Source organism: Mytilus galloprovincialis, chromosome 12, assembly GCF_965363235.1.
Source record: "Mytilus galloprovincialis chromosome 12, xbMytGall1.hap1.1, whole genome shotgun sequence".
In the NCBI taxonomy this organism is placed as follows: Eukaryota; Metazoa; Mollusca; class Bivalvia; order Mytilida; family Mytilidae; genus Mytilus; species Mytilus galloprovincialis.
Genome location: NC_134849.1, coordinates 51,432,181 through 51,444,183, shown reverse-complemented (window position 1 = coordinate 51,444,183; position 12,003 = coordinate 51,432,181). Strand labels below are relative to the sequence as shown.

At 31.1% G+C, this 12,003-nt stretch overlaps 2 protein-coding genes across 4 annotated transcripts in view; both read right to left on the bottom strand.

Moving 5' to 3' along the window:
- LOC143054160 (cadherin-89D-like) overlaps nt 1-12,003 on the bottom strand; it is a 134,111-nt gene that overhangs the window by 67,041 nt on the left and 55,067 nt on the right. The window lies entirely within an intron of this gene.
- LOC143055132 (uncharacterized) lies at nt 7,029-11,946 on the bottom strand. The gene is made up of 5 exons (XM_076228273.1): nt 11,915-11,946; nt 11,577-11,722; nt 10,273-10,314; nt 9,019-9,192; nt 7,029-7,141 (listed from the first exon to the last, which is right to left on the bottom strand). The coding sequence occupies exons 1-5, from the start codon at nt 11,944-11,946 to the stop codon at nt 7,029-7,031; spliced, it is 507 nt and encodes a 168-aa protein (XP_076084388.1).

The following is a 12,003-nucleotide window of genomic DNA, read 5'->3' as shown; positions in this document are numbered from 1 at the left end:
CTTCATTGTTTTTCAGTCTGTCCACTGTACCTCCACTAATACCATAACAACTCACGCTGCATTGAGCTAAATTAAAGTCCGGTGATAACTTCGGGTCGTATGTTAATGCTTGTGTTAGACGAGAAATAAAGCTGTGTCCTAATATTAAAACTTTCGGACCTGGCGTAATCTAAATATCAATTTTCACTTTTTTTGACAATATCAATATTTAGAATGACGAAAAATAACTGTAACTCCTTAACGTATCTTCCTCCAATGAAGGTGCACCGCAAAACAACTTCCAACAAAGTTTGTAAGTTACGACTTATTAATTGCCGTAAATTATTAGATTGGAAGTAAACAATATACGTTGAATAAGAAAATGTTCATATAAATAGAAATATTGTTTATTCAATTAAGGGAAAGAAACAAAATCTTCAAATGAGTTTGATATGCATACGATTGCAAATTAATGTTCGTACACAATAAATTTCCAAGATGGCGATGACGCTCTGCTTCTTTGATTAATATTGCATTTAACTGAACAACAATAATAAGTGCAAACGACTGCAATTACAAATATTACCTGGTAGTTCTTCAATAATAAGAATTATATAAATTGTCTAAATGTCCAAATAACTGTTAAAAATTGATAAAATCCCAAATAAAATCTTGTTTACATAAATATCGATCGTGTTGCTTATCATGGATGTGTAAACTGTGACGTGTAGTGTAAATACTGACACACATAATCTAGGCAGGGGCTCTCCAAAGGGAAAGGCAAATTAACTTAGAATAAAACTAAAGATTTCCGTCATCTGCATAAAATTAGTTATTAAAATAACTTGCCTATATGATATATTTGTGAAGTTGATTTCACCAAATAATAAAAACTAAAAGGGGTGAAAAGAGAGATACCTGTAAAGTGCGAAAGGAAAGAAAATTGGAACGAATCGAAAAAAAAACAATACAAAATGAAATGACCAGTCACTGTTACTTAAAATATCATGTATAAAATTAACGGTTAAGTTTAATAACAATATAAATTTCTCAAAAGTGAAGAATTCATTTTAAAACAAGAAACACAGCTCTGGTTATGATCATTCTTAGTTACGAATTTAGAAAAGGCGTTTTTAACAAATTTGACATCACATGAAATATCAGTATCCTGATTTATTTTCTTTATATTTTGCATGTATTGAAAAGATGAACTTTTTAAAAACTAGTATGTACCTACTAGGTGGAATTTAAAAAGAAAAATCTACAATTTAAAATTGATACTTTAAGTCGAAAGAGCATAAGTAAGGAATCGAAATAATGTTATGGGGGTCGTTATCGAGACTAGACCATATCTGCAAATTCGAAAATCGAATTAAAGAACATACGTCTTATTCTTAGCCTGGATTTTGAGTAGTGGTATTGTCATTTGGTATATAGTCAAGCTGATTATAGGGTGCAATGTCGAAGTTCAGGTATAATTATTACCCGTGGTTTTAGAAAATTCTGAATACGCCTATTGGTACCATGCTGTCCGCTATACATTTTTGTCTTTCTTATGGAAACTACCATGAACCCTGGACCACAGGTTTTTTATTCCCAATTCATAAAGGGAATGATGCATCCGATCTTAATAATTATCGAGGAATAACAATTACTGATTCATTGGGGAAGCTTTTATTTAATAAGATACTTGATACACGTTTTTGTAAATTCTTAAATATCAAATTGGGTTTACCAAAAAAAAAAAATAAACACGACCATCTGACCATATGTTCATTCTAAAAACTATTATTGATAAGTATTGTAATACAAAAGAAGGTAGCGTGTTTGCCTGCTTTGTTGATTTCTAGAAGGCTTCAGATACTGTTATTCTCCCAGGGATAAAACTTGAGCTATTGAGCTATTGAATATATTTACAGAATATGCTAAGAGATCTCTTTAGAACTAAAGTTGGGGTAAAACAGTGAAACAATTTGAGTCCAAATTCATAAATGAACTTCCTGATTGTGCTTAAAGTTCCCCTGATCCAGCTGTTGTTAATTTACGACCAGTCTATTCTTTACTATATATATGCTGATGATATTGTCATTTAATCAACTTCAGCAAAAAGACTTCAAAGTAAACTTGATGGATTAAGATCGGTGTTTGAAAATTAATCCCATGAAAACCAAGGTGCTTGAATTTAACAAGACAGGCAGACATATCAAACATGATTTGTATTTCAATAACAGACTTATTGATTGTGCTCAACATTATAAATATTAAGGAATAACTTTGAGTGCATCTGGATCTTTTTCCTCCGCTCAGAGAGAATTGTATAATAAGGCGTTAAAAGCCTACCATAAGCTACGCAAGGACTTTCTGTCACTGAATCCAAGTCTAAAATCAGGCTACATGTATTTGAGCATACAATAAAACCTATTCTCTTATATAGTACTAAAATTTAGGGATATGTCAACCCTTTCAAAAAACAAACAAAAAATCTATAACTACAAATGTAGATCAGGCTTATCCTAAGATTTTTTCAGAAAGACTACGCATTGAATTTTGTAAACATTTACTTGGTGTTACCAAAAGAGCAACACATTTTGCCAATCTTTCTTTACTCGGCAGATTTACTTTCTATTTTGACATTGCAAAGTCTATGATCAGATACCGGCACAGGCTTGACAATTTGGGATCATCTTTCCACTACTAGAGGAGGCATATTTAGAGTCAAAATTACTACACGAGTAAAAAATTCCTTCATGGTATGGATCCTTAAACTTCTTTCTAAAGAATATTAAAGGGGTTAGCAATTTACATTGTTTGCTATATGCTGATGATAATGTAATGTTTTGAACTTAAGCAAAAGGACTTCAGCAACCAGTATTCATACATAGCTTGTAGCCAGAATAATATTTTAAAAGATAGAACTTTATACTTCAACTCAGCGTGCTCGTCTTTTAAATCTGAGTACATTCATTCAATATAAACATATAGCATAAACATTATGTTCAACCTGCATATGTATGTGATAGTTGCTGCAGTACATTTAGTTCTACCTTGTAATATTATCCTGGCTACAAGACTGGCTACAAACTACTAATATTTGATCTTACTCTTAAATTCAAAGCGTGTAGCATTGTAAAATATATACCTGCATATGTATGTAATATTTGCCGCAGTACATTTAGTTCTACCTTGTTATATTATCCTGGCTACAAGCCTGTCTACAAACTACTAATATTTGATCTTACTCTTAAATTCAACGCTTGTAGCATTGTAAAATATATATCAACCTTATTCATACTTTCTAGGTTCACACAATGTTCATTGCGACACCATGGATTAAGTTTTTATTCCGAACCAATACTTAGAACAAATATCAATAATATACCGCAAAATCGTCATGCAATCGATAAAAAATAAAGACAACACGTTAAAAACACCAGGCATTTGTGGATTTTCATTAATCATGAATTACCAAAAGCCGAATATTCGAAAGCAAATGGTTTATAAAAACTGCAATAGCTGATTAAAAATTAAAGATGATTGTTCAAAATTTTACGTTCAATAATTTCATCTGCCGACATGATTGCAGGTAATAAAAAGTCGTAAATAAAGAAAAATCTGAAAGCAAATATTCAACAATTTTATACCTTAACGTACAGTAAAAAATATATTAATACTCAACGCTAACATGCTATTTGGCTTAATGCGAGTTGATTAGTTTTCACTGTTTCTCCTAAATGATGGTCGTTTGGAATATATCAATAATGTCTGTTTGATAATTCTTTAACTTAATTTCTCATACCAAATGAGTAACAAATGAAATAATATTTTTTGTAGTAAACTTTATATAACAACTGAGTTTATTAACATGGTTATGTGCACAGTGCTTTTAGAATAGTTTGATAAAAGTTCGTTTAAGTATTTGAGTTACGGTCATCTTTCAAAGTTACGACCATCTTGTGTCGACTAAGACCATCATCCAAAATACTATAGTTGACATTACGACCATCACAATTAAAAGTTACGACCATCATGCTCGAATTTTTGAATGAATTTTTTACGAAAATTGGAATAATGTTATGTGTCAAATTTGGTTTCAATAACAACGCACTCACGATATGTGTATATGAGACAAGCAGTTTGACTCAAATGAACCTTTTACTGCACGAAAATCGGAAAAGAAAAACTTATCCCTAGAGTTGTCTCCCATATTCAGATGGTCGTAACTTTTAGTTTCGACCATCCGCTTACCACCAGTGAAGATACCTGGATTATAATTTAATACGCCAGACGCGCGTTTCGTCTACATGTACATAAGACTCATCAGTGTCGCTCAGATCAAAATAGTTATAAAGCCAAACAAGTACAACGTTGAAGAGCATTGAGGACCCAAAATTCCAAAAAATTGTATAAAACTAGAGGATTCCGAATATCTGACAATAAAATCAACACAAGTGTAGACTGACGAGTGCTGTCTGGCTCAATACCTACGCTCAGATTTGAGACATATGTATCAGTCAAACACAAGCATTGCAAACATCTTTTATCAATACTTACTAGCAAACTTTTCAAGTGGCGTTAGTGATAAGTTAGGCATGTTTTTTATATGGTCCTTGATTTTCAATGCCATTTCAGTCCTAACAACCGTTGGTTTTACTGAGTTAACTCTAATCTAAAAATAAAACACTGTATACGATTCAATAGCGGACAAAGAAGGAAGCAGAATATCTTAAACTTTTTGATCAACTAAACTAAAGAAAAACATTGTGCATGTTTAGGTAACGCTAAATATGTCCTTTTATTTTAAAGCAATGTAATGCAGTATCTAGTTGAAGCCTTAATGTTTTAAGTCAAAATCAAATGTTTTACAGAGTATGGTTTGGTTTCCTAAAATGAGAGAAGAAACTAGATCGTTTGAAAAATAAATTTGAAATCCCAATTGAAATAGAAGATTTGCACACTAAACCACATTTTAATGTTATCTTATTAAACTTTACACCCGTAGCAGAAAGTAGATTTGAATATATGTATGGTATATCTATATTAAAAGAATATCTCAATCATGAAATAAAAGTATGTAATAATTCAAGCCATGCACATTAAAAACAATTTTTTTCCCATATTATAATTTGACTTGTAACATAATACGGCATTTTTCTTTTGAAGTTTTACGTGATAACCTGATTAATAGTTCGGTTTTTGAATAACCATTGTTTAATATTAAGATTAATATGTTATTCCATAAAAACGAATCATGACGTACTTTGTTCTTACAACTTCATATACAATGTAGATGGCGGAGCTTGAACTATGGTGTAATCTGATATTTTTCTTTTATGTTAAACCATGATTGAAACTCCGCCTCTTTGTTACGTCTGATTAACAGTTTAGTGAAAGCACGAGGGCAAGAATTTCGTTTGCTTTGCAATACGATTTCTACTTTCTGGGAATTCCGTCATATAAATTTCTTTCGGGAAAATATTTTTTTTTAAACAAAAAACAGCTTGAATATTTTGTTCTAAAAATTCCATGACCCCGAAAAAAATCATATGGTATTTGGCTTAGAGGAGCCCGGGTCGTTTAATTCAGAAAAATATTTTTTTGTCATGTTTGATGTGCCGTATTCTGGATCGATTTGCTCGTGCGTGAGCTAAGCAGTTGGCTAAAACGACATTCCTTCTAGTTTTTTAATAGTTAAAAAAATCATCAGACCACTTTCGAATGATGTTACAAAACATATACACCACGCCTTACTCATTAACATATTTAAACGAACTGATCCTGCGTATTCGTCGTTTAAATATGTTAACTCGTAAATAACGTGGTATATATAATACTTGAACTTAAAGAAGAAATCATATTATTTTAAATTAATCTTTAAAAATGATTTATATGTTTTAGTCGAAAAGTTTGGTAGAACCTTAATTGTTAATATCTCTTTATATCATACAAACCTTGTGAGGTCCAAGTTCGAGTGCCATACATTTTGTTAACATATCTATTGCGGACTTTGTACAACTGTACACGCTCAGTTTGTCCATTGAAAATATTGAACACAAACTGGAAACGAAGACAATGCTAGAGTTATGCATCAATTGCAAAGCAAATCTTAACTTAGACAAAATGTCACAATCAGTTAAATCATAGAGCAGAAGACTATACTGGTATCTAAAGGTTCAGGGAAGAATACTACTGTGGATTCATTAATATCAGTTGGATACCAATTTTCCTGGATTTCATCAGATCAGGGGAATCACGAATTTAAATATTCAACGAATTACAAGTTTTTTTAAAGGAATGTATGCAAACTTCGGCAAAACTACGAAATTTAATATCCACGAAAATGCAAGTTTTTCTCAATCCATGAAAATTGGAACCCACGAAAATAAATGAATCCACAGTAATTCAATTGTGATATCTCCGTTTTGCCAGAAAAAAATATCATTAATGAATAAATAAATATAACGATGATAACAAAACGATATGCTAGATTTCAGTGGGTTCACTTTGTCTTCATACATAAACAGTGACAACATAAATAGTCTGATTTAAATCAAAATAAACTACTAATTCAGAATAAATTTAATAAAAAAAACGTTTGAATGAAATTGAGCAATTATGTACATTTACTTGATTGTTTTACATTGTCTTATCGGGGCCTTTTATAGCTGACTATGCGGTATGGGCTTTGCTCATTGTTGAAGGCCGTACGGTGACCTATAGTTGTAAATGTCTGTGTCATTTTAGTCTTTTGTGGATAGTTGTCTCATTGGCAATCATACCACATCTTTTTTTTGATATTTATAGCTCTTTAACTTTTTATTTTTTTATTCACTCATGGTTTTCGTATGTTTGGCTTTTAGCATTCTTTGTGCATATCAATTTAGAAAAGAACTTTGGACGCATAAACATTTTAAATGTGTTGTTTTCATATAAGTAATAGTTTCCGATTTTTAATACATTTTTATTCAGAAAAGTGATAACCTGATACCCAAAAGCAACAATATTAAACAATATCTCTGTATAAAAGTATGAAGACTCTTTTGTTTACAATTTTAATTTGTTGTACGAGCACTGATGACAGTAATGTTTGTCTGGTATTTATCCACATCACTTTTGTCATCCGCAGAACCATTTCCTATTTTACCAATTTCTTCGTTTTTCTGCCCTGAAAAGAATTTTTAGATTCTACAAAATAATATTTATGAAATAATCAAAATTTCATTAAAAGCAATATCCAATAATTTAAAAAAAACAAAGCCATATAATTTCTTTCGACAGACTGAATGGTTTAAACGGTCGTCATTTGTGCAATAAGCTCTCACTTATTTTAAGTTATAGCATTCCAGCATTTAACATTTTAACAGCATCTTTTTGATTTGTGAATGAATTTTCAGGGAACACGTTTATTGTGAGTCTTAACTGAACCTAAACTAACTGTACATGTTGAGACGGATAAACCCGTTGAATTTTTATACACTTGTCCAAAGTCTGTAGCCTATTCAGTGGTTGTCTTTTGTTGGTGTAGTTTATAAATGTTTCTTGTTTCTCATTTCTCATTTTTTTGTAGATTAGACAGTTGGTTTTACTCTTTGAATAGTTTTACCCAAGTCATTTTTGGGCCCTTTATAGCTTGCTGGCAATGGTATATAGTACAAAACATAAGTGCTTTCCTCGTCATAATTGAATGTAAAAATCTAATAAGCTAGGATATATTTTTCGAATATGAAAACAATGTACTATTATATAATAATTGTCATTAAAATTGACGTTTCGATTAAATGCTATGTGCAAATACATCGTGGTATTGCCTTGATGCAATGGTATTAGTTTATTGATTACTTCATGACGGTTCTATATACGGCATTTTTCATTGATTTTCATTCCAATAAGTAAAAAAAACTATCATTACCTAATATTGACATTTCTATTTCAGTCTGATTTCCTGCACTATATTCTTCCATTGATCTGAAGAAATATTTTTTTTTTTTTTTTTTTTTAATTTAAATATCATAGTTTTTCAAAATATTATTTAAAAATGTTATTTACATGATATGTATAATGATGTATATTCGCCTTTTTCAGAATCAATAGTCCTCTATATTTTTATTTTTTAACCAACACAATAGAAATCAGGTTAAACATTTTGTCGATGTTCATTATTGGAGACTTTGTTTACCAATCAAAATTTGTTGGTATTTCCTTTTAATATTACCAAGAATGCTGACTAACAAAAAAGTAAAATCACAAAAATACTGAACTTAGAGGAAAATCAATTTGGAAAGTCCATAATCATATGGCAAAATCAAATAAAAAAACACATCAAAAACGAATGGACAAGAACTGTCATATTTCTGACTTGGTACAGGCATTTTCTAATGTAGAAAATGGTGGATTAAACCTGGTTTTATAGCGCTAACTCTCTCACTTTGATGACAGTCTCATCAAATTCGTTATATACGATTGTAAATAATGATTTTTCATCTGTTGATCTTAATAAACAACAGGTGATTATTTTACGAAGGTTTTTAAATTAAACATATATTAAGTGACACTGTTTGCTGTTTAACCTATTTGCGAAATGCACAGTTGTTCATCTTTATGGCATTTTTTTTTTATAAATATGACTGTTGAAGTTTGACAAGTAATCTTCAAATGAGATCGGGTAAAACAAATCAATAGTTTCGTCTAATTCAGCAAATCGACCGTGCAGTTCAGAATGCAAGGAAACTCTCACGTTTAATAATAACGCCGGAGATTTCAAACTTTTTGTTTGTTAAGGTTTGAGGGTTCTTGATTAATGCGAAGTCATTAAAGCGCCTCTGTTGCACTGTATTAATCAAGAAATATTCTTGAGACTATTCTATAAGGAGACGGATAAGTATAAGCAATTGTTGCTTGTTTCTGAATCCTAATTGTGAATGTGTTTATAATTATACTTGTATTTTTCATAATAAAAATATTGTTTACACCAAGGAATATAATTGCTCAGATAAATGGAAAGACACGAAAATTCATATAAAAAATGTACATTTTGTTTCAAACCTTCATCTGTCTTTATTGCTTTTTTTATCACACTCACGGTGTTACTCGTTGATACCAGTCCATTGACATCATCACTGTGTTCATGTCGCTGTTTCAGGTATTTTACAAGAATTAGTATTGTTACAACAGCGGCATTGACTGCTACTACGACTTCCAAAGCCATGATTATCATACCTGTAAAATGTGATAAAAAAGAAGGTACTGTGTTTACTGGTTGAGATTTGTTCAAATCAGCTTGTTTCACTTCATAATTTTGTTTCCGTTTTACATTTGTAAATAAAAATTATATTTTAGATTAATTTTCCATCATAAATATGTAACTCATGTACGACATGTACGAAACAAGATTATTTAAAAAAAAATAAACATCAGATAAGACTTAAGCCGGGTTATCTTGCAAACTGAATGCTATAAATATTTCGCAGAAGCCAGAAATCGAAATTGTAGATGTGCAATCGTTCACATTTTTATCAGCAGGTATAATGGTATATATACATGCATCGGGTCATACATAGTCAGATTTCTCTGTGTCGTTATTCAAACCTTCTTGTTTCATGAAATTTGAAAGCAGGTTTTAACTTTAAAATACGACGGGGGAAATTTATTAAATTCAGTTTTAAAAACAAAATGATTTTTTAGGCGAGTAGGAATATACCCTTTAAACAGATTTTGTTTTGTTGCCTATGATGGTTCAAAACGGTTGAAATTATAAACAAAAATAATTTGAATATACTTCGTAAGACGTAAAACAACTAGTCTACGTTTCACTTTCCTTTGAGCATCATATTTAATCAATGATTGCCTAATCCTGTTAGATGATACGGTCTATCTTTATATGGCTTTTTTAAAGTATTTTGATTCGAGCGTCTCTGCTGTATTTCTTAGACAAATCACACGTCTGGCTTACAAAATTTTAATCCTTGAATATATGATAGTTTCATCTTTGTGTTGTCCTCACAGAACTGTCACAATAAAGCGACTTAATATGTTCATTATCGTCAAACAATTTTATTAGCCGAACGAAAGGATTTCAAAGAAAGGATTCTAACACATTATCTCTTAATCCTAATGAAGTACCTCAGTCTTCATTTATGCATTAAAATTGAGAATGGAAATGGGGAATGTGTCATAGAGACAACAACCCGACCATAGAGCAGACAACAGACGAAGGCCACCAATGGGTCTATATATAACAAACGTCTTCGGACTACATCTGACCTCCATTTTAAAGATATCATACAAATTAATGATTACCTGTGTTTGATGCATGCGGGTACTGATTTGAGGAGTTAACACCTTGAAAAACAATAATAGGCATTAATGGGACATATTTGCTAACCTTATCTCCTTCTAATTATCGAAAAAAAAAAACGATGTAAATCACATAAAACAAAATATGAAATTAAAAATAACAGAACGAAATCTGTAGAAGAAAGTTATTCTAAGTGTTTTAACAAAAAAAAAAATTAACACTCTTATTCACCAAGTCATGAATATGACAGTTGTTTACCATTGGTTTGATGTATTTGAGCTTTTGAATTTTCCATTTGATTAGGGACTTTCCGTTTTGAAATTTTTCTGATAACGGTAGTTTTCTTTTTCACATAATCTTACGTTGCAGTCATTACAGTTTCGACCACTTATAAATATAATGTCAGATTTACACTCAGAAACAATCTCGTATCAAAGTTTAATAGTGATGCAAAAGTACGAGTTGAATGTTCGATACGGTTCTCCATTTATCTGATATCTAGCTCGATATGTCATCGTAATCAGTCATATGGTATATTCATATAAATGCAACCGTGTGAGATAGTGTTGAAAAGTTCATTTTCATTACTGAGATACATGTTCATGAGTAATAATGTAGTAAAATACCATATATTTGGTTTAGCGACGTGAAAACAACCCTATTTAGGTATTTGAATGCGGCATGACGCAAAAACTACTAAAATCTGTAAAACACTTCTAAAAGATAGGCCTAAGATACTTCAGGGAGAGTCAAACTCATAGATCGCATTTAAACTGATTACACTATGGCTAAAAAATGAAGAAGACAAACAGACAAATAATATAACACATGACAAAACAGCGAAAACTAAAGACTAAGCAACACGAACCCCACCAAAAACTAATGGTGATCTCAGGTGCTGCGGACAATAAGCAGATCTTGATCTACATGTGGCACCGTGGTGTTGCTCATGTTATAACAAAACCAGTAAATAGTCTGATTCAGTAGGTTACATTTATTAAAAAGGAAGGGGATTGTAGTTACGACAAAAGTAATATATCCGATATCATCTTTGAAACGGTAATCCATAACGGTGAACTAACTCGCGATGGCGTCCGTAAAATTTACGAAGGGATTATTTCAACTTCACCATCTGGAACTCTTTGTTTAATAGCTTTCCTGTGAGCAGCAAGGACATCATAATTTTGTCATTACTCAACGATGCAACACTTTGAAAGTGTTTTTTGTTCTGTCTGTAACCTGGTTTTGTCCTTTGTATTTGAAGTATTTTTATTTAATTAAAATATTCTATTTCTCTATAACTTACCTGAACACAAAGTATGTTCTATATCCTGTAATCTTGTTCCATCTCCACAGGTGAAACTTGTTGTTATTACCGCGGCGGTTACTCTGGTGATCCATTTATGCAACTCAGACTTGAAACACGAACATTCAAAACAACTGTCACATTTGCTGGAAACAAAAAACTAAATAATTGATATATTTTCACCCATCCTAATTTATTTTGTAACACTTAGAGATACCTCTGGAATGACATTAAAAAATACTATATTTTGTAAAAAAAAAGAATGAACTTTTCTAACTTATTCCAAACATTGAAATTAAAATATTTCTGATTGTTCATAACATATTTTATATATTCACCACGTTGTTTCGCCAAAAATAATAAACACCATTCTATAGAACACAAACATGTCAAGCACGTAGTTACAAATATTACCAAATCTGGAGGC

Bases quoted from the DNA above. Each gene is read 5' to 3' on its own strand.
- LOC143055132 (XM_076228273.1), bottom strand. From the start codon at position 11,946: ATGGTGTTTATTATTTTTGGCGAAACAACGTG. The intron at 10,315-11,576 runs GTAAGTTATAGA...TTGTTTTTCAAG, and splicing joins AGAACATACTTTGTGTTCAG to GTGTTAACTCCTCAAATCAG. The intron at 9,193-10,272 runs GTAATCATTAAT...CACATTTTACAG, and splicing joins CCCGCATGCATCAAACACAG to GTATGATAATCATGGCTTTG.